We start from the raw sequence: 26,016 nt of genomic DNA, 5'->3' as shown, positions 1-26,016 counted from the left end.
TGAAGGCACCAAAAGCCAAATACATGGGAACACACTCCAAGTCTTTATAGCACAGCTCCTGAAAAGCATACTTGGTAATACTACCCATGCTCTAGTTCAGAAATAGACACTAGTACACTAATAGATTCTCAGTGTACACAAAAGCATACCCAAGTGGAATGACGCTGCTGAGAAGAAAGCTCTCACACTCCTCCAGTTGGAACTTCAGCAGCTGTGGCTGCTCTAATGCTGGACAAAACCAAGCTGGGCTGAGCTTTAATAATTGATGCAGCTCCCACCATCGCTAAGGCAGTCAGTCAGCCGTTCAAGAGCACAAACACACAGTGCCTGTACAGCACGCCAGAAGTGAAATTCACTTGCTTACCAGTGATGGAAAGATGTGAAGGAGACCACAGGCTCTGGCTAAGAACTTATGAAGTCAGCGCCAGCCTGGGCAGAAATTAATTCTGGGATAAACCCAATATGGGACTATCATACAATTTATTTTAAGTATGTTATCAATCCTGAAGACATAAAATATTCAAAATATTTCATGTGAGTTTCCCTACTCCCCACAACTATCTAAAAACGGAGCTGCACAGCCCTGCTGCTATCACTGGCATCAGAAATAATTGGATTTTAATTAAACCCAGAAGACGAATGAAAAATTGATGCTACGCCAGCACAAGTTTCTGCTTAATCCTTTTTTTTCCGCTAAGAAAGGTGACACATTGATGCCACTTTTACAACCAGGAATCAAATGACTCCATTCTTGCTACCGTTCCATGGGATCCCGCAGCTGAAGGCAGGGGCAGCACCCACACAGCAGCGTCCCTCTCTGCTGGCTGGTGGCCCAGGGGGGCACACAGGGATGGGAGGGGAGAAGCAGCTCCAGGTCACCAAGCCGCAGCCCCTGCAGGCACCCGACATCTTATTTAGGGAAAGATTCATTCAGATTTTATAAACCTCATGAGTAAGTTAACTGAAAAGAACGTCAGTACCAAAAGGGAAATTAATGACCTGAATTAAAAACACTTTATGGACACACTGACTCAAAAACCATCTCCGTACTGTAAGGATTCCTCAGAGCAGGCTGCATTCTGGGACACGTCAATTAAAATTAAGAATGAAATAACTCTGTGCAACGGTGCTGAATGGCATTTTCTTTCAAGAGCCCACAAGTTCAAACAGATCTCAGCCCTGCAATCAGATTATTCTTAACTCTTTCATTCCCAATGCAAGTGCCCAGCTCACAACAGGCTCTGTCCCTTTAAAAGAAAAGCAGGGATGTCCATGAATAGAACAGAACACTTCAGGGAGTTCTGGATGCAGGAAGGGGGGGATCAGTGCACAGGAGAAGGACCCAACAGTCTCCATAAATATTTTTGTGACTCCACTTGCCAGAACAGTATCCACATGACACGGCTCCGCCAAGTTCCTCTGAAAACAAGAAAATTCAAAGGGCAACAGCTCATGAAACACACCCACACATCTGCAGTGGATTTACACGGGCGCACATCACTCCAGCTGCCGTGGATGTGACCCCTCCCTCAGCATCCCACACGTGGCAGATGCAGGTCCAACCAGCAGTTCCCTCGTGCAAAGCTTCCTGAACCCACCCGCCGTGGAAACAAATAGGAGGCATTACTTTTAGAGTAGCTTAGATACTTTAAAATGCATTTTGTTAGAAAGGGCGGAAACCTTTCCAACAAGCAAACCGAACGACACTCCCTTTCTCTCTCTCTGTTTTCATAAAACTGACGGAAAATACTTTGTATAGATAAAAACAGGGAAGCTGCAGCTGCCAATGCCAAGGTCTTTCTGTCACCGTCACACAAGTAACAAATCAGCGCTTCTTTCTGCACCTACTGCTGCGGACAACAGAGGAGCGCAGAGTCACCTCCTGTTTGCTTCTTATTTACTGGATGTTATTCAAAGGAGCCTCTTTTTCTCATCACCCACATCTCAAATGAGTGATGGCTGCCATTTCTGATGTAATAACAGACATCTCTTCCCTCCAGAAATACTCTGCTAAGAATAATATTGTACCTCAGAAGCACAGCATTATGCCTTCAAATTGCCGGAGGCACACATTGCTGTGCAGGTGGCACCACTGCAGCCAGTGGCTGAAAAGCTGAATAGGAAAAAGAAGAAAGTGGGAAGTGATAGGACCATGTCATAAAATACAAGACAAATGTGCTGCTGTGACCAGGATTCGTTCCAACCTCAGGTAACACAACATCATGTCACGCGTGACAGAAAGAGAAAGAATGACCCAGATAAGATGAAATTGCTAAGGACAGATGTGAAATGTTTCTCATCAGGCATACATATGTTTACATAAATTTGCTTATATTTACATACGCTAATGCACGCGATTCAGTTTTTAAGAAGTCTTGTAAATACATCACAGTCCACTCTGTTTGGCCAAAGAGCAGCACGAGGAGCCAGGAGGTGCAGTTACAACCTTGTTCAAACCACAACAAACAGGAATTGAGATGGGGACTGCAGCCCCAGGTTCTGATACTGCGCTACTGCTAGGGCACAATCACCTTGCAGAAGGGAATTAATGCCATAACTAGAAGACCTCAGAAGATCCCATATATTTTATTAATACCTAGCGACTTAGCTGCCAGCTGAGAAAGCAAGGACAAGTTTTCTGCATAACAGACTCATTGAAATTTCATCCAGAAAGCTCCACGTACTTAACCCCCACGTGCCACCCAGAACCCGCTTCCCAACACTCAGTGCCTCCCTTTCTCCACAGCAAAGCAGAACTCCACTTTCTCTCCTGCTTCCCTCTATTCGCTTCTCTGGCTGGGCACCATCCCTCCTGTAACAGCAGGCACACTGAGCGAGTGCTTCCAACAACCTCACTGTGTCAACCCAGGCTCTGTGCACACATAAACCAAGGCACACTAACAGGATGACTCAACTGCAGAAGTTTTGGGAATATTTCAAGTACTGCCATGATGCTGCCCCAACGAAGGGGGAAGGCTACAAACTTGCTGCTCTGGAGCAGGGCATTCAGCTACTGCTTTAAGAGTCACCCAGGTTGGAAGGGACCCATAAGGATCACTGTGCTCAACTCCCAGCTGCGCACAGGACCACCTGAAAATCAGTCTGGCAACACTGTGCAAGTGCTGCTTGAACTGTGGCAGCCTGCTGCCAGCACCCCCTGGCAGCCCACCCCAAGGCCACACCACCCTCTGGGGAACAGCCCCTTCCTAAAACCAACCTGATGCTCCCAGTGCAGCTCCACGCTGCTCCCTCGGGTCCTTTCGCTGTCACCAGTGAACACGAATGCTCGTAAGATATGAAGACAGTCTCTCCTCCGGTACTGATAGATGGCTCTACTTACAAGGTCTAGCAGCAATAAAAGGAAAAAGCAACCAGGCAGTAAAGAACTTTGTTTGCAGCACACCAGATAATTTCAAAACATTACCAACACAACAGAAAACACCCGAGGCACAGTAATGCTCCAGCAGCGCTTGGGGGAAGTAAGGAAACCACGCAGCTTTTGAGTTATAAGCACAGAAATAACCATTCCCTTTTAATTAAAGGCAACTATTAATATTACTAGTTACTCTTAAAAAAATAACACATCCAAAAAGCAGAAAGTCTGCCAGCAATCCAGCAGTCCAAAGGGACTTCTCACAGCCAAACGCTGTGAAAGCAGTGAGAACCAAATTCCACAACCCTAAGCAGTTATCAGTATGTAATTTATGAGTAAAAGCTACCGCCTACAAAGCCACTCCTGACTTCCACAGCATTTAGCATTTCAGTTGAAACCTTCCACAACCCAGAAAAGATTACCTTAAGCACTGCCTCATTAGGGCACCACAGCTATGATGTACAAGGAGCTGCATTCTTAAACCACCAAAACCCGCATCTAGGATCCATCAGAGACTTGAAATGGCAAAGAAATCACCAGAACAGCCCAGCTGGGCAACGCTGGTGTCCCAGAACACACTGCCACTACTTCCCAGAGGAGCCAACAAGCAGTGTGGTGCCAGCAACAGAAAACACCTGCTGGAATAAATGTAAATGGCAACACATTCCTCTTCATTTAAACTACATGAACAGTAAGTAGGAGGATAGTACAAATCTACTGCCACCTGGATAATCTGTTTTACAAATAAGTCATTTTGTCCATTCAAAACCATTTGTTTTCCATTGCCATAATGCAGTACGACGTGAAACACAACATATAGTCCTATATACCGGTTTTCTTATCTAGCCTGCTTTAAACAACCTGTATTAAACTCCTTATTCAAACAACTCCATCTCATTTAAGCTTGGAAAGCTCCAGCCTTTGTGCAGCTTTCTGGTACAAACACTGATGCACTTTGTTTAATGCATCCCAACACAAAGCAGCTCAGGTCCACACGGCGCTGCTCCTGGAAGCCAAAGCGGCCTTTATTCCCTTAACATTGAATTCCCCTGAGAACCATCTAATCAAAGAGAAACACAAATGGTTTCAGACGCAAAACTTGCTAAAACAATTTGAGAGTTTACAATTCAAACAGCAGAATAAACCCATCGTCCATGGAACCACTTACATCTCAGGGCCCCACCATCCACAAAGGGACCACACCGCACATCTCATCAGCTCCAGAACGAATGACAAGCCTGCAAGATGAAAAATCTTCTGAATGTTCAGCACGATTCCAATCACTGTTACACTGTGTGCATCTAAATCAAATTGTATTGCTGCAGCCACAGCTCTGCAAGCAAATACACTCTCTGTGGTACAAAAATAAGCCCTCACTTTCTGGTTCCATTTCAGGCTTTCAGGAACAGCTCCTTCTCTGAACAATAGTTTAGCTGTGGAAGTCTTACTAAAAATAAAAGTTCAGAGCTGTGCCAAGTGATTTCGCTTGCAGAGGCAGAAATTCCCAAGCTCAAATATTCCCCACGTCTACTCAGAAGAGTTTTCACTTTATTTTCTGAATGCCAAAGAAGAGATTGTGCTGTGAAGGATAGCTGCGTGGGATCAGCCAAAAGGGAAAACTCAGGCATTTCAATTTCCTCCTGTAAGCAGGTGTGGGCTTGACTCATCAAAGGGGCAGAGAACACCACTGGAAGTAATGAATTTTCACATTACTGCAGTGCACAGGGAGCACCGAGCTCATGGAAACACCACCTCAGTAAGACAGAATAGATCATGCCTGCCCATTTGTAGATGCAAAAGATTATGACTGTCCAGAGAAAGCAAGACTTTAGCTCCTACGTGCTCATAAAGCTTCTCCCAGGTACAGTTACATTTGCTCACTGCTCAGGCATGCAGACAAGTGAACAAAAGGAAAACAAAGCTGGGCCGCAACCTAATGAAATATGTGAGGCACAAAGAACACTGTGAAATCAGAACTATCTAAGTTTGAGTGTCAGTTTTCCTTTAAGCAGCAATTTGAAACACCACCTAATCTCAGGATTTAACTTGGGGGACTCGGTTCACTCTTAAACTGCTCCCCTGGCTCTGTACTCCACGGCTGGGGCACAGGGAGAATCAGCAGCTCCCCACATCCTTAAAAGGCAAAATAAAACCCAAGAAAATGTACCAACACAATTCCACATTCTGTTTCTTCGCCAGAAATAAAACCCTCCATCATAAACCAAGCACCACCTCCTACTGCCTGAACTCTGTCACGACTGAAGGCACCGCAGTGCCTGTTTCCTTCTCTGACCTGCAGTGGCAGGAGCCAGCAGTGCTGCTGTCACAGCGAACTGGTCCAGCAGCCCTGACCCATTCCATGACATAGGATATGCTTCATGGCAGAGCCAGGCCCCCAGAGAAGCTCCTGGCACTGCACAAGTTAGAAGAGCCCAGTGCAGGCAGCTCCCAACTGCTACCACCGTGAAAACAATGCACTGCCCAGCTGACCAGAGAGCAACGATGCTGTCACAGGCTGCACCACCAAGAGCACACCTTCCCTAAGCCTCCCATGGCTGACACAGACCCCAGCAGGTCAGTCGTTAACGCACCGCTCCATTTGTCATCCTGCCAGCTCCAAGCTTCCACACTTGCTCACATCAGCATCAACCTCCAGCAGAACGCTCCAGGGACAAGGTGCTGGGGAAAGGCAGCTGACTGGGCTCAGGGCATGAATTAGTCGTGTTTGCAAAGTATTTTCTGAAGCAGAAATAGCAGAACTGAACAGTTTTTGCCAAAAGTCACTGGGTGACTCCTTTCCCCTTCACAACTTCATAGCCCCAAGGCAAGCCAGCACTGGAAGTTTCAGGACCAGATCAGAGCCATACGTCGCACAGTACTGCAAGGTATTTCAGCAGTCACAGACCCCAAGAAAATTCCAGATTTCATGAACTTTGTGCAGACAGACTGAAGAATTTCAAGCGTGCACGGACAAACTTCAGCAGTCTCCATCTGCAGTCCCCAGCAGCAGAGGGAAGAGCGAAGGCAGAGCACAGGACACGCCAGCCCTCCCATCACAGCCACGAGAACTGGCTCTCCGTGTGCATTTGCCCCACCAGTCTTCCAAGGTGCAACGCTGCTCTGGGGCCCAGACCTTGAGGGAACGTGCCCGTTCTCAGCTGAAGTCAGAGAGCTGGAGGTCAGCCCTGGTCCTTTTTAATTACAATTCAGCAATTGTCTTGGCTCAGGTTTTAGATGCGAGGAGTCTCTAAAGGCATCGAGCCTTCAGCTGACCTGACGGAAATCCCTTCAGCCATTGTATATAGTGGCGTAGGATTGCCACTAGCCGTAACCATTTATCCATTGGGCTTAATTTTACTTAATTGTGATCGTTAAAGTTAAAAAATTACTTTCTAAAGGCTCTGTAACTACACAATAAATTTCTCTGACAACACAGTTTAGAACCGCTGCCTTTCATTAAGCAAACCATTCTCTAATATGCTGTTGCAGCATCAAGTCGATCAGTTATGCTGCAGAAAGGCCTCAGAATAAATCAAGAGCCCATCCTCCACCAGAAAAGATAAAGTAACACTTCTCTGTCTCACCCTCAGCTGTGAAAGCAGCATGAAAATTAAAACCACAGGCATTTTTTGTTGTTGTTTTGATGTGGAAGAAGAATTTACAAATGAACTGCAATGCATGACCTGCAGTGATTAATGGTAATCTTCCACTCACTCGAGCTTCTCCTCCTATCCACACAGAAAGCCCAGAAGATGAGAACAGAGCAGAAGGCACCAAACACACCCTTAGCATCCTGCTCCCTGCCACCAAGGCTGACATCCATCCAGGTCCAGCAAATGAGCAGCTCATGGCACAGCGCGTGCAGCCCAGGGCAGGCAGCAGGAGCAGCTCCTGCACAGCTCAGAGCCTCCCTCCCCAAAGGACGCGGGATGCAAATGGCATGCAAGGCAGCTGACCCAGCTGGGCCCCCAGCGGACAGGGTGGCCGCCACCATCACATCTACAAGGGAGTGAGCACAGCGGGGCCCATCTGAAAGGGCTGCTTTCCACTAAAGAGAAACCCGTATCCTGTTTGCATCAAGAATCGATCCAGCCTTCTGCTGCTGGGATGGAAAAGCAGCGTGCAGCATGCTTAAAGCAAACTGAAGCACCTCCAACAACTCCAGAGCAGTGAACTTAAACTCAGGGACACACAGGCAGTGCATTCTACACTCCTCTCACCCAACACGCTGCTTCAAATGAGAACAGGAGAGGAAAAAAAAGGATATTTAAAGAAGTGTGTATCAACCACCCCCCACTGACACCTGTGCTCAGCAGACAGCCCTGGGGGCACCGCAGTGGGCATCCCACATGCAGCAGCCCGCTGGCCTTGCTGTCTACCTGCCACAGCTTCACTCTGCAGCATCGAACGACAACCCAAGGCAAGGAATGACATCGGAAATCTCCCACCAAGCTTTAAGTTCATTATACGCATAGCAGCAAAGAGGACTTTCTGTTTAAAATAACACGGTAAGAAATACAAGTTATTTCCCTGGTATCTTCAGCAACAGAATCAAAGAGAGCGCGGCGCTCTGTCTGGGAAAAGCAAACACATCGCACAGCACAATAGCCAAGCTTTCCTTCCCAAAGCTCTATTTCTAGCTGCTCTACGTCAAGGAGTTCCCCACATCTACTGAGCAGGACGAGAAGGTCAAAGACAACAGTTGGCTTCCTCGAGCGTTTCACCAGCGAGCACAACAGGCAGCAGCAAAACCTCTCCCAGCGCTCAGCCGCAAGAAGCAGCCCCGGCTTCCCCCGGCCCCCCCTCAGGCCGCGAGTCCCGCACCGACCTGTTCGAGTTCCGCAGGCATGGATGCACGGCGCCGGCTGCGCCGCCCCTCGCACAGACGCGCCCCGCTCCCCGCGACCCCTCGCAGCGCGCAGCCTCCCGCTCCGGCCGGCTCCGCAGCCCCGTTCCGAAGCGCGGCTCGCGACCCGAGCGGCTGCCTCCCTCCGGCCGGAGCCCATCCGGGGCGAAGAGCCCCCCGCGGAGAAGCGCCGCCGCCCCGAGGGGAGGAAACCCCGCTCACATGGCTCCGCTCCCGCCGCCCGGGCCCTGGGGGCGGGGACCGACGGGCGGCCGGGGCTGGGCCACGCCCGGCGGCTGCGAGCGCCCGGCCGGGGGGCGCGGGGAGGGGCCGTCCCCAGCTCAGCCGCGTCCCCAGAGCCCGCCCCGCAACGGGGAGCTCCGTGCGTGAGCCAGACAAAGGGCGAGAGCGGGCAGCGTGCGCAGGGGGAAACCTGCGGGTAACCGGCTGCCAACCTGCAGGTAACCTGCAGCCAACCTGCTGCCGGGCGGCGCTGCGCCTCTTCCGCGAGAGGGATGGCCGGCGAGACGGCACGAGAAAGGAAAGTCCCCGGCTTGTTTACTTTTCGTACCCCACTTGGAGACCAACGCCATTCCTAGCGCAGCAGCAGCACAGGAAGGTCATCTGCAATCGCAGCTTCCTCCCTTTTGGATCTTGCACACAAAGTGCGGCTGGCGGCTGCAAGTACAGCTGGCCTCGTTTGTTTAAAGTCATCCACCTGCACGCAGACCTGCCCCACGTCCGGCCCGCCCAATTACTCGTTAGCATCGTGAACACCAGATGCGCTGCGCTGAACAAGGGTAATTAGGGACTGCACGGTACTGGAATCAAATTAGACCGTCCCGGCAAACAGGGATGGTCGGAGCCAAAAGAACGAAAGGAAGGCGGAGCACAATGGGAGTTTTCTGCAATTCCCAGAATAGGCACCTTAGCACAAAAGGGTCATTTCATCGAGATCCGGGTTCCCCGAGCGTTCTGTGTTACCCAAGTTTCAGTGTTATAAAGGTTGACAAAAGCAATGGTAAATGTGCTACGAGGTCTGGCTGAAATAAAGTATTTGCTGTAGTGGACAGAAAAAAAATCAACAGAGCCCAACTGAAAAACAAATAATTCAGAAGCAACTGGTAGCAGCCCTCAATGGCAAACTTAGAAGTCAAAGCGAAGCAGAAGGAATGCATTTTGTCCCAGTGCCCTGTACTTGTACGGCTCCCCCCTCCTCCTTGCCCAACTATTCTTCAGTTAACTAACAGAGCTCAACTTTTGTTGAGGCCACACTGGCACAGAAAAGCACCATTCAGTTTAGGCATGTAGGTGGACATGTGCCAGACCTTCTTACACTGGAGAAATAAACACTACAAAGTCTATATCCATAGGGCACAGCCATGTGTGAGCGCAGAGCGATGGCACTGAACGCCTTCCTGGGCAGACCTGCAGCTCTCACCATAAACCCACCGCTACATCTGCAAGCCCTGCATGATCAGCATCGCCGAACGTCCCACCTTCCAGATTCAAGAATGACAACCTTTCTCCCATTACCCTTAAAACAACTTAAATCAGTAGCGCTGCACTACAGATTGATCTGCTCGCAGAGGCACTAAAACCAAAACAGCTCACAGCTCTGCCTGGAAACATAAGGGACGGGCCCAGTGATACGTAACCCCCATAAACCCAGCCGAGCGAGAAGTCACAAGATGAATCAAGAATTCCAGCTAGCCATACAGGCAGAAGCACCCACTGCAGCTCTCAGCATCAGCTTCTGTTCCCATGGGTACCTTCCACACCAACGTTGGATTTACTGCTGCTCTAGGGATTCCATGCCACAAATATACAAGGTAAGTCCTAAAGAACAGGGCACCACCACCGGGTGTCACTGAGCCACACTGCAACTATTTTAACATGGGCACACGAAAACAAGAAATCATACCCCCAGCAGACAACTTGTAATCTGTGTTATCATTTCCATCTCTTTTAAACGTTTGAACAATTACATTAATCCTGGCAAGCATCTGTACTCGGTCCCAATTTGTCCCACCATGGCACTCAGAACATTTGAAAATGTAATTCTGAAAACCCTTTGGCTTCTATATTGCCAAGGTTAGAAAGGGAGATGAAGGCAGATAGCCTTTGTCAGGGAGGAGGCTCCCATGCCTCATTCTGCTCCAGGAACCCGGTGCTAAAGAGAAGGCCTAAAGCACCACAGAGCTGGAGACCAACATGACAAAGAAGCCACAGCCGCATTCTGCAAAGGGCAACAAGCGGTGCTTCAGTGAGTTCAAAGCACCGTCACTTGTAAACAAACAGCTTCCATCTTGCTACATCTAATATCAGTCAACTCCATTTTATCCACGTTGTCATATGACAGGATGAGAACAAGGACGGCCTGGCAACAGCACTGCTTACATTAGAAGTAAAGGACAAAGGAAGCTACGTGTCACCACATATAGGTCGCAGTCAAATGAATGCCCCATGTGTGTGCCTAGCAGCTTCACTTAGATAAGAATCAACTACATCCTACAGTACTGAAAATAGAACAAATAACCTCCAGTTTTAAGAAAAAAAGTTGAGATGCATTACATTTATAAAGGAATGGCAACAGCAAGGAAAAAAGGCCAGATTTAAGGTTGGGACTGTGGCCATATTTCATACCACAGTCACTGGCAAGGAAAACAAAGGCAGTGCAAAGCAGGAAAGCCCAGCACTCACCATCTTTCATTCCTGAGATTTTTTTATTCCTCACATTTCCCAGATGATTGGTGCTGTATTTCAAGCTGAACATTACAGTCACTTGCTCAGAAGATGCAAGACCAACGTATGGCATTGCCTCATTCAGAGGGGAAAAAATCTGGTTTCTCACTAATGTACAGGACTGACAGATGTCTGTGCCATCAAGTCACTTCTACGGTCCTTTTCAAACTAATTACTGTCTCCCTCCACCCAAAACCTGAACATGTTTGGGTTGTTTTTTTCCTGAGGAGAGAAGCAAGGTGTTTGTGTACGGCATTTTATTCCAGAGGAACATTCCTATACTTGAAATACTTGCATGTAGAGAATAAGGCTGCAGAAAGAAAGAAGAGCCAATCCAGATGCTTCAGAAAGAAGGAGAGCAGAGTCCTCACTCAGCCTTTTAACTACAGAGCTCTAAAAACACTCCTCCACCAGCAGCTGAAGGCACACATTAGCTTCAGTGCCTAAAATGTGCTCAGGTAATAACCCATAGCACTGCCAGTCACCACTACTATGGCAAAACAAATAACCTCTTCAGCTGGTAATTTGGTATCTTAGAAACAGGAAGCAGCTTTTACATATATACATATAATGTAAAATATATAATTCTGACATTCATTTAGAGGAAGGCTACCATTACAGATGGTGCTCAGCCTCCAGCTACCCATGGCCATCTCCGGCCGTTCTGCTCTCAGTCACTCTGTGATGAGTTCAGTGAGCGACTCCACAGCCACAACAAAGACAACAAAGAAGGCAAAGAAAGCAAAAGCCTCACAGAGCCATGAGCAGCACGGCCTAAAGAAGTGAAAGGCTCAGCCTTTATCAGCAGCATCGCAATCCAACTGCCGTTCTTTTTCAGCATAGATTCTCAGGAGTGCACAGACACCCACAGCAGCAGAAATGGAACTGAAGGAAACTTTCGGTTTTAAAAGCCTTTGGGTCCAAACCCACCACTTTGCTTACACACCACTCCTATGGTCCGCACAAAGCACTCCTGCTGCAACACGGGGATCTGCAAGGGAACGGCACCCAGGGACGCACAGCCTTCAGTGTGCTGCCTGGTGGAGATGAGGGCACGCACACAGATCGCAGCCTGTACTGACAGCAAAGTCTTGTCAAAGAATTGAGAGGGGGTGCAAGAAGGTTTTGTGAGGATTTGGAATACACTGCCTGATCTTGTAAGTCACACACAGCATGCAGAGAATAGGGGAGCACCGCAAGCTGGATTCCTTGTCGGTGCGTTTCTCTTACATGTAGTGCTAGAAGAAAGCACATTTCTCTTGGTAAAGAGAAATGAAGCAATAGAAACCTAGGGGAAATGATGGATTTGTCGTTCCCATAAAATAATTTCTAATTAAATGTGGCAATATTTTAACCCCCAAAAAAGGTTAACAGTTGCAGCAAATTACTCTCACTTTCACACATCTCGACAAACAAAATTATAGCCTTGCATTTCAATTGCTTCCAAAACCTCGTTCAATAAGAAAGTCTCCCAAAACAAAGGAAGTTGAGACTTTCCAAGTCCAATGAAACCACAAAAACATCTCTGAAGCAATTAGGGAACACGCAGCCCTTGCTTTTTACAGTCCAACGGCTCTCACTCTCCTGCTGACAGGCATTAGGTGGCACTTTGGAATTCAGCAGTTACCACACAAAGTTGCCTCAGATTTTCAGTGGATTCTGTTGCACGCCAACAGATGTGAGTCTCAACCAGCCCTGCTAAGCAGGGGTTGTGTGTTCCCCTGTCAAATCCCTTCTGGAAGGAACTTCACAGGATCTGATGCGTTTGGTCGGATCTTCTTGGTTGAAGCTGAAATTCATGCAGGAAGGAGAGGTGGGTACAAAACCTCTGCACAGTCTGAAGGTCTGGCAAGCGCTGACTTCCACAGAGGGCTATGAAAGCAAATTCTTTGCCCGCTCCCACCTCCAAAAGATTCTCATTAATATTAATAGATGCATTTCAGCTTCATTTAGCAGCTCTCACTGTGAGGACAGCATCTCACAGAAACCCATCCTCTGGGGAAAAACATCTCATTAAAAATAATTCCTGCTATTTCTAATTAATACCTGAACAAACCACCTATGATCCACTCGGACTGTCCAAGAAATCAGTTTCTCCCATTAAAACAACTTCAAGATGCCTTTCAGAAAAACCCTCCCACTTTCTTCATTTAAAATTAAGAAGTCTGTGCACAAACCTCGTGGCAATTACAGCACCTCCATGACCTCCAGTTTGAAGATCCAGGATTCCTTATGAATGGCCAAAGCACTATGCTGTACATGCAAATGTCAACAAGCTTCATTTGCATACTCTAAATTCACACTGAACTCACCAAATTCACTCATCAGTAAATGAAGTGAAAGCAGTCCCTATATAGGCTGCCCAGGATGAGGAGCTATTGCTACAGAATAAGCTTAAAGTCGATATCAATAATAACAACAACAATAGTGATTAGAATCAATGTTGGAATAATACCTTGATTTTTGCCTCCCGAGGACTTCAGAACAACCATCACACATTGGGCACGTTGCCCACATCCTCTTTTCTCAAACTGTCCAATAAAAAAAGATTTTCTTTCCTAAGAGGAGAAATCTTCAACTACACAGTGCAAAAAATACTGAGACTGTTACAGAGCTCTCACTGCAAACCCCTTGGATTCCACTCTGACAACCAAACATGGAGAACCACCGTTCATTTGCAGAGATCATTAAAGATTATTCAGCATTCTCATAACACAGAAATAACCCTCGATTCTTGCCCAAATTCTACACAGAATAACCAGATCGCATAAAATCACCTTGACCACTCCCACATGGAAGAGCTCCCACTTGAGTAATATCACAATATATCTTACAACAAGAGGCTGAACAGGGTGAGAGAGATGAGCATCTCAGTTGTGGAAGCATCTGACTAAAGCACGAGCAATCCCTGCAGTCAGCAGAGCATATTATAGCTTCTAATTTGTGTGCTCTTGACAAAAGAGTGCAATAAATAATAATAAAATTGCAATCACTCGACATTCTGCACAAGCCTGAAGGTTTTGTCCTTCATTTAACACTATCTGATAAATTCTAGTAAGTGAGGGAAGAAGCCACTTCAGGAGCCACGCAGAGCCCGGTGTAACTTCAACTCTTTCATTAAGTTTCCTGGGAAGTGGTTAGACTTTAGGCCACAGCTGCACAAAACTCGTGCTTCGTCAGTTCTGTGGGCAAGGAATTCCATTCTGAAGCTATTAATCAGGTGCTTTGCACAAAGTCATCCAGGAAGAAAAAAAGAAGGAAGGTGAACTTGTCCTTTCCTATTAAAAACCAGGTGGGCACATCTCCCGTCACCCCGCTAATCATGAGGATAACAGCCTCTCCAGCTTCTACCCGCTGCTGGCACACTTCTAGCCAAACCAGTGCAGGCTGCTCCTTTCAAGTGCAGTCCCATACTCAAATATCTCTAAGAACAGAGGGCAGCTATTAATAGGAACGTTATGCTAATGTACTTTATGTAAATGCTGGCCTGAATGCAGTTCAGCACAGGTACAATTGTGGAGCAGCCTGGCACTACTGAGAAACAACCTTTAGAATCCACATAGCCTGGAGTCTCTCTGAACTGAACAGTGTTTCCTCAGGAAAGAGACCTTCACAGACGTTACTGCTGCTTCTGCATGACTTACCTTGCACGTCAGGGTCATCCGCTAGCTTAAGTTATTTAAGAATGCAAGTAGTTATTGCTGCAGTTTGAGAACACACATCAGACAAAACAGTAGCTGGAAACCTAAAGCTATCACAAAGCTTAAGCTTGCATCATTTAAAAAATGTCCATCATTCCAATAAATACAGAAAACAAATTATGAAGTGCTCCTTACACAAACAGTAAGACTTCACAGGAGGGAAATTCCTGCTTTTCATGCTGTTCTCCCTATTCAGAGCCCAACCATTTCTATTGGAAATTGTGTTTGCTATTGAGATTATGATTCAGCCGTGTTTTCCAATCCAGACCGTCACCATATTTACAGCAAGGGCACAGATTTAAAGGAAGCGGTGAGGATCTCTCTTTAGGATGCACACATTTTACCAGCGTCCCAAAAGCTGAGAGGAAGCAGGAGCACCACCTAAAGCCGAGGCTTCGAAATCTGAGCTACCCAACTAAGTGATGAAACATATCAGCTCTGGGAAACCAGAAGACAACTTATGGAATGAAATGCTGATGACATACAAGGTGCACCTGACTTTCTGGAATGGAGAATTCTGCGATAGGTGAACTGTAGCAACAGGTAAAATGAGCAGGCTGTTACCTGCAGTACAAGCTGCTGCCAGGCGGTTGCCAGTGGCTGACCATTGCCAATGTTGCAAATGCTCATTCGGTCTGTGGGCTGATTGGCACGCTCAAGTTGCAAGGAGACATTGCGCCGCTCTTCCTCGAGTGCACGGGTAAGCCGCTCAAAACGAGCTTCTTGCTCCTTAACAGATGCTAAAATGCTGGCAGCAGACCTGATATCATAGTCATCCATGATTGTTTTCAAATGCTCCTGCCTGTTAACTGACATGGGCAAACGGAGAGGGGTTAGGGTTAGGTAAGAGGGTGGGGAGGACACAGGTCAGAGGTTAAGAATAGAAATGCACATTGTTAGTCACTGAACCAAAATAGCGTTCACCCTAAGAAGCAAATTCCACTACTCTTCAAAAAGTCTTCCCGTCTTTACTGATCTCATTTTCAATCTAAAGTAATTAATGCAGTGCTTCTCTGTGAAGGAAAAAAAAATATACGCTCACCTTGGACAGAGTTGACATTGAATTCCTTCAATCTTTTTGCTAAAATTGCTCGTCAGGGATATTCATCCCTCTCGCAGAACTAATTTCACTATGCAAATAGTAGCAGACAAAAAGCATTATACAAAAAAGGCAATTGGGAGGGGTGAGGAACACCACCTTTCTCACGACAGACACCAGGCACGTTCGACATGAACAGCCAACAAGAAGTCTAATGTTTTTAAAGCCAAGCTATGTAATACAAAACAATTGCATTCATTTTTCCCAGTGAATGGAATCCCCTCACATTTAGCAGACAGCAGCTGAAAATAGTTTTCCATTTTAAATTACAGGAGGGCGCTGTAACATGAAAGACATTTTTAAATACAGACAGCACAATTGCAGTTGAAATGTACTTGATGATTTCAGCATGGGAGCCAATGAAGCAGCCCTTCATGCAGCTGTTCGCTAATAATGTAAATGAAAAAGCCCAAATCAAACATCTTCAATGGAAAACGCAGGACTGCTTTTCTCTCAGTGCAGGAAAAAGAATTCAGAGCAGATGCGTGTGATCTACGTCCTGCCTTCTGTCTTCACCACCAGAGTTATGAAGAATTTCATTTAAAGCTCTAAATGCTACAGAGCAAAATTCCCCATCAATTCCACACATCTATTGTTTGAACATCAGTTAAGATGTTTTCATAACAGTATAGAACCAGCAACAGAACACGAGCAGTGGCTTCAGTGGAATCCTTTTCACTAAAGCCAAACCAGTAACTAGTTTAGTACTGAGTGCTAGTGAACTACCTGCAGCTCTTCAGAGCACACAGAGGCACAATTTTCTTCATGTCCTGTAATCCAAGTGAAGTTCATACTCTGTGCCAAGAGTTACACTATCTAGAAAGGGCCCCTTCACGAGTAGAAGCAATACCTTCTATACCTTCTCCCACCAGAGGTTCTTTGTTTTCCCCACCTATCAGCGACATTTAACATGAGTGCTGTTGATACTAAAGCTTGGCTTCCAGAAGCTGAGCACTTTATTGCTCTGTGCGTGATTTGAATTGATGCTTTTTTCACATCTGATACATTTATCAGGTCTGTTTCCTGTGTTGAATCTGTAGCAGCTAATAATAACATTCTACAGTATTCCCAAAAGAGGGTATTAGTAGATACTACACTGCATGTTATCACATAAGTTTGCTGGAAACTTAACAATAACTTTGAGGTCTCTCTTCTCCTGAAGTCATCCAAAAGGCCCACAAGACACTGGAGCAGCAGTAATGGACTAAAAATCTACAGCAGATACCTTGATTTCATAGGAAACAACCTGTCAATAGCTCTGTGGTTCAATGTTGGCTCCTAAAAAGTTGCTTTTGAAAGGAATCTGAGCTTTATGAAATAATGCTGGAAAATGTAAGAACTACCATGTATAAAGCTCACAATGTTTACCACGATTTCAGTTTCTCATGCTTTCAGTTCAGTAAGCAAAAGTGTAAAATAATAGAAGACAGTGCTTCCTTATGCATTGATTTCACTTCCGCTGATATTCTGAAAGAAAACCAAAAACCACCAAAGGATTTCCAGATGCCACATGCAGGTCACACACAGCCCACGCTGTCAGCCTCAGAGATCTGCCACTGAGAATCTTATTTTGCAGTGCTAGTCTCCTGAAAGCCCACAAACCCATCAGAGGGCATTAAGGTTTCTGCAAAGCAGAATCACCATCCAACAGGACACTGAACTCTAAGGAAGTCCACGCAAGCACTGCAGGACTCACCTGCTACAACTCAGCAAGATTTAGCCCAGCACAGCCTACACATAAATACAGCCATGCTTCCTGGATCTAAGCTGTCTGACGTGCAGCCAACTTGCATATATCTGCTTCTGTGCTTCCCTGCTTCGCACAGATGGAGACAGCTCTGCCTCCCAGCAGAACAGACATGCTCACAGATTCCTCAGTTTTATCCTGGATGTATTCAGACCAGACGAAACTCCAAAATCCAAAGCAGGATGAAACTCTTCTGTCCTAAGCTCAAAAACTGGCTTATGCGTCATAATGGTAAGCCCGCATACACATAGCAGAACGAAGCAGAATCAAACTATATGAGTCTGAAGCATTCCTCCAGGTATTTCATCAGGAGAAGGTCAGAACTGAGCTCTAGTGGAAATAATCACAGTAGAGCTAATCATATGTGCTGTAACAATTGACTGTGTTTCTGCATGGAGATAAGAGTTTCTGTTCTAAAGAAAGGCATTAGCAAGAACGTGACAAAGACCCCACTCTGAAAATACTTCATGAGCTGTAAGAACTTGCTGCTACACATGAGAGATCCTAGAAACACTGGGGTCTCTAAACAGTACAAGTCTTCAGAGAGCTATAGAGATCTCCTTGCAGAAAATGGAACATTAACCTCCTTCCAACAATAAATACGGCACTTCTTTTCTCTGCACAAAGACAGACAGAAGGCTGAAAATAAACAATATATTTTCAGATGTACAATTAGTGACCATAAAATTCCTAATTGCTATGCAGGAACTGCAGCAGGACCAGTAACTGCCGTTTAAGAACAGTTGGACAAAGACTGGCTTCTGCATTTCAAATGATTTATTAGCAGATAAATACTTGTTTGCTGTTGATTGCACTCCCAATTATTTACTCCGGGTTTCAACAATTTACATTATCAGCAGTCTAGACTATAGACTAGAGGAGGAAAATAGAAGTACTGACTCATGAGTTACTCAGGCCGCCACTTGCAATTTGCTGCAATTTGTGACTAAATTAAAGTGCACTGAAAAGCCTGTGACTAAATGAAAACATCAGACCTATAGCAGCCCCGTGAAGTATATTCCTTAGGTTGCACTTCTAAAAACAGCAAACGCTTCCCTACAAGGTGTCAAAGGCTACGCTGACAGCAGCAAATCTTCTCCCACCTGCCTACGTGGCTCTAAATACATTCCTGTGCTGTGTTAGAGTTAAAGCCAAGTAAGAGGATCTATTTTTTCTGGCTGTTCATGTGAAGAACTAACGCATCAAATGGCCACCTATGGGTCAATACAGCTTAAGTGTTCAATAGGGATGAAAATCACCACTGTGCAAAGCAGCAAAAAAATGGGGGGGCCATACCCTGTTCATGCCCCAGCTCATGCTCAAGTTTGAAGGGTCTTGGAGATACTGGCATGCCCAGGGTCACTTGGTCCTCTGCACATTAACACAGAATGTAGCTGATGTTCAACAACTGTCGAAGAACCCTTGAGATAGAGGGTAGCAACTTCTCTGAGATCTGTGCATCTAACTGAGCAGTCCTGTACAACCTCCAATCCCAGCACTTCTCACAATGTTCTGCCTTTCTAAAGCAATTGCATATTTGAGCAAGCTGTGCTTGAAGAGAGCGGCCCACCAGAGCATCACAGAACCTTCTCCTGGGGGAAAGGAAGGTGCTTCTCAAACACACTGCAAATGTCTTAGCTCCAATAGTCCAAATACTGAGCACAGCTATTGCTCTCTCCCAGCCCAGTTTAAGTCCTCTAGGTCCTGCTAGCAAGAAACAGTACTATGATGAGCAACAAGAAGCTTGTATGTGCAGCAAACAGACAGCTGTAGTAGCAAACATGAAAGCCAGTGAGCATGCATGGAAACAGTTGCTACGTGCTTCTGCAGGGAGGAAACCAACAGCTTAAAAGCAAAAGTGGGGCTAAAATAATTCGTGAAGCTGAAGAATAGCACATGGTAATTATGTTTTCACCCTGAAGTGCTACAAGGGACGTGCAGCACAAAATGACTGTTATCCCCCACACCATATCACCAAGCATGCAGAAAAAGCCAAGCAAGATACACACCTAGTGGTTTACTGGGGTCTGAATGTCAAAGATGCTGTGACATCACTCTCTAAGACTAGGAAAGTATTGACAAAGTAGGACAGCAGCCTCAAGCAGAACCAGCTATAAGAGAGGAAAGAGAAGAAAGAGTTAGTTAATAAGGTATTACAGCCTGGCTTCTCCTTAGCATGTTGTATAAATTATTTATAACACTGTTTTGCTCCTAACTTGGAAGAAAAGGAAACAAACAACATTCAAAGGAGGCAACCTTGAGACTGCAAAACAATATCAAAAAAAGGTTTGTCATCTGTTACCAGCAGTCAATACTTGCAGTTCCGGAGCTGGAGCACTGAGTTTGAACACTGCAGAACTGAATGTTGCAGTCGAACATTTTACAACACAGGAATCTAACGTGACACCCCTTAATTAACAGCAGTTCTTTAGGCACACAACTCTGGGCCTTGTTTTTGATGTCTGAGCCCCCAGATAGCGCAGGACTGTTTCATGGACACCTATCAGAAAGGGTAGGTTCCTTTCCAGAAAACGCACACAGCACAACAGTTTCAAGTCACTTTCTTTACAGTGTTTGTAACCCAATCCAATAGGAAACCCAAGTGAGAGCAGGCTCTTGGATGTTAGGTCTTTTATTTAACTTGGTAAGTCTCTGACCTGTTGAGTCATAAAACATTTAGCACCACACTTCTCTGGGTCACTGGTCACAAATACAGTACCTGTTTTTGCTGGACAATGTAGTGAACAGAATCTGTTTCACAAAGGCCTGGTTCCATCCAGTTTTAAGCTATCACCATGTAGAAATGCAGCAACCACGCGGCACAAAGTGCAGAGCCAATACAAACTTACTTTACTGGTTCAAATACTTCAGAACACTTTCAAAGAGTAATTTTGCTCCAGCAGATTTCATGCTTCTCCAGGTACCGTCTGCCTTCTTGAAGCCAGCATAAACACTATTTCACATCTTTCTGCCAAATTACCAGAAAGAGGGTTCTTTCTTAGCACTGATTCAGTCTCAAAGGGCATCGCCATATGAAAGAGAAACAACTGATTTTCCTTAAAGTCAATGCTGTGCTCAGAACTTACGAGGTAGAATAAAACTGGCAAGGAAATGCCCCAACATGAAAGCAAGGAGGCAGAGTGAGAGAAACACTAATGCTGAAGTGAACGACCAGCAGGAATAAATCAAGCATAACTCAGTTCCTACAGACAAAAGAGCACTACTTTGCAGAAACACAAACGCACGTCGCATGTAACAAAGGCCAAACAAAATGCTTCGCAGACCTTATGGTGAAATTTCTCCTCAGTGTGGCTCTTCCCGCTGCTGCTCTGGTTGAGCGAGTTCTAATTTGACCCTTACGTGACGATCCCCACCAATGAATAGCAATGAGGAACTCACAAAGAAAGCTCCTGCAATATAGTTCTCTCATAGGCACGGACAGACACGCTGTGCTCGCATCAACAGAAACAACAAAGCTGGTCAGGGCTTCTTTAAAAAAGAATTCTTAGGACAGAAGCATTGTGAGGAACAAGGCCTCCACCAGGGAGAAGGCAAGAGGAGGGGAAATGCTGGGACTCTTTAAGAAGGAACTTTGGATCTTAAAAGCAATGAACAGTGCAGCTTGCCAGCTCTATCACTGCAGAAAAATGTCTGCATAAAATGTTTGGGCATTACATCAGGGAGAGATTTCACCCAGGCATCCAGCAGGATGCATTTCACAGAAACAAACTGCAAACACAATTACAGAACAAACTACACTCCAGGCTTGGCAACACGCACCAAACCACAAACACACACATCACTGCATGCACCGCGCTCTTCTAAGAGCCTCTAAAGAGGTCCCAAGTAGTACTTCCAAATACATATTTAAGCACATGTACACATACTTACAGCCATTAAGATATATTAGTATTATATTATAGCTAGTATATTGTATAAATTATACTAATACATAAATATATTCAACTATATGGAAATGTAGGATACCTATAGAAAAGCCATACTAATTCAAAGCACTTCTTGCATCATCAGAGCTGTACTTATGACCTTGTGCAGAAAGAAGTGCACTGAACAAGTCCTCTCAGCATGGATACAAGCCTGCTGAAAAAGGTGAATTTTGAGTCCCAACTTGGGTTTGAAAGAACAATTCTACAATCGTAGCAATGCCTCCCACTGCCAGCAGAGATCTGCAGTGAGACTTCCACCCTAATGTGCCATTTCAATACGGATCCTCCAGCTAATCTCTTCTGATTCACCGGTGCACATTTAAATGACACCAGCCACTGTTCTCCTATGGACCCCCTTGGAAGGTGACTCCTCACTTCATAGCAACATTACCTCCAGTTCTCCTGGATTTTCTTCCAAAATCCCATGCAGTGTTTGCAGGGCTTGGTGGCACAGCAGGCCCACACAGCTTTAATTATACTGTCACTCCATCTCTCTAGTAAGATGCACCCTATTGCTACAGCTACTCCCGAGGGAGAGCAAAATAAATTAGAGCAATACAAAACACCTCTGTAACGACATGCGTATAATAGCACTAATAATTCAGAAGAGCATTATGCAAGAGCCACCTTTGTAAAGATATTGAAATACGAGGGAAAAGCTTTAGTTTTTGAGTAGTTCTAGCCCAAAGTTCCGTTTCATTCCGAAATGTATCATTTATGGGCCAGAAGAGCATGACAGCACCTTTCTGAAGCACAGCCCTTGCTCCTCAGGCCTTAAGAACTTGTCTGCACTGAGTAAGCTTAAGTCTTCAATCACAGAGCATTCGTTATGCCATACTTCCCTTGAAGATCAGCGTTGGTGTTAATTAAGCATAAAATAGCACAGCAAAGTGGCGTCATTTCGCTCACACTAAGTGTCCACCCTAAGGCTTACCGGGCTATGTGATGGACTGTAAGCTCACACTGCTGTATATTCTCTGCACAAACACATCCTCCCCCACATTTCCCGTACGTATTTAGGTGAACAGGTTTTTAAAAATCACAGACATATCAAAAGATGGCACAGTGCAGAGATGGCTGGATTCTGACTGCTACAAGTCTGCAGAACGTGAATGTGACAGCTCAAATCCCTGCTATTGTTCCACCTCAATGAGTGCTAATTCCAGCAAACTCAGACAGGACCATGAAAGCACAGGCACCGTTTTTCATTCCCACCAGACAAAGCATCACTGGTTTGCAGAACTTTATTTCTATTTATCTATTTTACTTGGGTAGCATTTGGGAGACAGCACTTCCCCGTGTCAAGAAGCCAGCTCTGTAACACAAACAGCACATCTGCTCCTTCTCAAACCTCTGACTCATTTTCTTTGCAGCTTGAAATTCTGCAAGTATGATTGCTGCTGGCTTGATTAGTTCACAGGGCAATCACTTTAACACCCCATAACACATGCCAATGCATCCTAAAACTGCTGCACGTCATTGATTTTTCAAAGGTCTCCCCCACTGAAATCAATAAACAGCTCTACTTAAAAAATGGATTGCACTTTGTGGCCCCTTTATGATTTGTGTACATTCAGGTTTCAAAGCATTCTCGTGGTGGTTGTTAGAAGCTGTAGGGATGGGCTGCAGCACAGCCCCTGCCCACAGCCTGACTTCCTCTGCCATGGGGTGCGTTGGTCCCTCTGCAGTGAGCAGAACCAACCTGCAGCTGTCTGCATCAACTTTAATACGCCAGCAGAAAGCTCCAGCAGAGAGCAGAGAATTCCAGTAGATGACCAGATTCTCATTGATAAAATGGAACAACTGAAATATTACAGTAAGGCTGGAAAATCCTGCAGGTGGTTACGATCATTGTTTCATGGAAGATACCCTTGTGCTATCTTCTAACAAAGACAAAAGAACAAAATGGCAAGCAACAAAGATGGGGACAGCTCTGCAGTTACGCTGAGCAGCAGCCTGCTTTCTCTCTGCCAAATGCTGCAGGAGCAGTGGCAGCAGACAGCAACCAGCTGACACTGGGAAATGGTCCTTTCACTGCAGGTTAAGAGGAAAAAATTAAACATGACCCCACAGAGCAGTGAGCACTTTAAGCTCAGCAACAGATGTGCCAAATGACTTATCCCAACCAGGAGGAGTTAATTGATGTTATAAATAGTGCTCGGAATCAAAAAAAGAAAAAAAGGCCAAAGCCACAGAAACGCTCCCAAACAGATAACCCTTGCAGCCAAAGCACACTGCGCGGCTTTACTTCAGAGCTATTTTCCTTTAAAAAGTGGGCTTTGGTATTTTACATGTAGATTAACAAAGAGATAATTTGATTTCCAGCTACTGAGAGATTTCCTTCCTTTCATGTTTCAGAAGAACAGGACTGCAAGCAGCTAAATGAGATCTGTAGATTACAGTACAAGAAAGGCTAATAGAACCGCACAGCTACATTCCTGGGTAATAACCAACATTCAGTAACCCAGGGCTCCTGTCCCAAGGTTTATGAAGGCATTTCCCATTAATGCTTTTAAGATGAATGCAAATAAATGCATCAAAAAGAAACAGATCTTTTAACCCACCTGAATCAAACACTTCGTATTTTGCTCCAACAAACAATCTGCCATTTTAGGGAAAAAAATAATCACAACTCGAGTTCAAAGCAAGCATCTTCCCTGTGGTTTTCCTATGGCTTTCAGGAGGAAAACAAAGAGCAAACCCCTCCTGTCTTCCTTCTGGGCATGCACCTTGTTTAACTCTCACTGTTGTGGCTGGTGGGTTGTGTGGCTGCTGTATCACCCAGAACGAAACTGAAAATATTTGTACGGACAGGAAGGATAAAGTGTCAACACTCATGTCTAATTCTTGAAGCCACTAAATCAAATGAATTTTATTAGCTGCTTACTAATCAATCCTACTGCATTACTCGCTCGTATTTCAACCTCTCATTAAAACCAGCCAAATTTAGAGCCCACGTTGCTTTAAATCAGAACCAGTATCAACGAAAAGGGGATTAAAGCAATATGAAAAGAGGGAAAGCACAGAACGAGGTCTACTAGCTCTAATTCTCTCCAGTAACATCTGTCTCATTCTAAAGCAAGTGGGTTTATTTTTTTTTTCCACCATGCTAAATGTGGAAGCCTGAGGCACAAAGTAAACGTACGAAGAGCAGAACTATAGATCTCCTTCCTTTAGTTGTATGTGCAGATAAAGATGGCCCAGATAAACCCTATGCTGTCTCAGCATCTGTAAATTTAAAATGCAATCTGAGTTCATTTTACCCTCATACATTTAGGATGAAATCCAAGTTTGTCATGGTTAACACCACAGCTGTTTTAGAGCTACAGGACAAGCATGCATCTGAGAACTGATAAATAACATCTGAGCAAAAGACAAGCATTGAATTCATCTTATGTCTTGAATGGTCATTCAGATAACGCATAAACATATAAGGGCAGGAAAAACAGATACACTTCAGTGAAGTCTCAAAGAGACTCTCATCATTCCATATGATGGATTTTGGCGAGTAACATCTCTTAACACGGCCAACAGAACAGCCTTTGTCACACACTGCAAAACATCTCCCTCCAGAGCCTCACTGTCCAAGGGGCAGAAACACCACGAGAACTGCTGATTTACTTCTTTGCATTCACACGCAAGGCACTGCTTCATCTTTGAAGTAGGAATCCTGCGTCACCCAGAAGCATTTTGTGTTCTACCAGCCAAACATGCTGTCTTCTTCTTATACTAGCAGCCAAAACAGCCTTCAGAGAATAACATTCAGGACATGATTTGCTCTTATCACGGGGTAAATCAAGAAGCCATAGGAACCCCAATGATTTGTGCACATTCTAATGTTCTGCAGTCATTTGGTGCTTTCACTTGCGTGGAACAGAAAAGCAGTTCTGTACTTAGGCTGCATAGTGTTTGCTGCATTCATCTGCTGCACCACTGCGAGTAACAATTTTCACATCTAAGATTTGGTTATTTACTATATGGGTTTTACTTTAGAAAAAACAAAACACAACACATGGGTTTATAACTATCAACATTTGAACATCAAGAGCCCTAAAAACAATCAGTGACAGGAAGAAGTGACACATAACTTCCTCAATGGCATGCTGAGTAAGTAAAGATTTTCATTCTGTTCTCCTAATTCAAGACAAGAAATTCAGCAGTTACAATTAAACGCTCTGGTACCAGCCATGGGAAAATATTGATAGCAAAGGCAGCAGAAATCTCTGCAGTCAATTATCCTCTAAAATAGCAGAAACAGTTGTGCACCTCAGCCTCAAAGTCTTTCAAGTGCTGCACTTGACAGTCCTTCTGCTTGCGGTCTGGTGGCACATAGACTCAAGCAAGCACACCTCTGATCATAGCACAAGGTTGACACTGATCCAAAAACCAGCAGAAACTGGGAAAAGTGCTGTATTTAGGGACATCAGTATCAATCGTCATTTGGAAAGGTTGTTTTCTTCCAGATAGCTATAGTTAGATGCTGACTTCATTCCTGTCAAGGCAATTCTACTTCAGTATCTTTGACTAAATCTTAATGCTTTTTGTAGTTTCTGTTGCT

The 26,016-nt window shown here is 45.2% G+C and overlaps 1 protein-coding gene across 19 annotated transcripts in view; it reads right to left on the bottom strand.

The window, feature by feature from the left end:
* The window catches only part of ARVCF (ARVCF delta catenin family member), a 158,024-nt gene that overhangs the window by 85,025 nt on the left and 46,983 nt on the right, over positions 1 to 26,016 (bottom strand). For 12 of the 19 annotated variants that reach the window (XR_011905430.1, XM_072351282.1, XM_072351277.1 and 9 more), the window contains 2 exons: positions 19,521 to 19,622; positions 15,230 to 15,474 (listed from right to left, as the gene is read on the bottom strand). The exons of 2 other annotated variants lie outside the window; for them this stretch is intronic. Coding sequence is in view for 14 of the 17 variants with exons in the window: in XM_072351282.1 (XP_072207383.1) it covers positions 15,230 to 15,445 (216 nt within the window). In the remaining 3 variants the exon portion in view is untranslated. Of the gene's footprint in view, positions 1 to 3,217; positions 3,236 to 8,201; positions 8,455 to 15,229; positions 15,475 to 19,520; positions 19,623 to 26,016 lie in introns of those variants that run through there. 5 more of the 19 variants (XM_072351290.1, XM_072351293.1, XM_072351284.1 and 2 more) reach the window with 4 other exon arrangements.

The sequence above is a fragment of the Excalfactoria chinensis genome, chromosome 16 (genome assembly GCF_039878825.1).
Source record: "Excalfactoria chinensis isolate bCotChi1 chromosome 16, bCotChi1.hap2, whole genome shotgun sequence".
Lineage (NCBI taxonomy): Eukaryota > Metazoa > Chordata > Aves > Galliformes > Phasianidae > Excalfactoria > Excalfactoria chinensis.
Note: the sequence above shows the minus strand (reverse complement) of the source record. Positions and strands in the feature narration are given on the sequence as shown.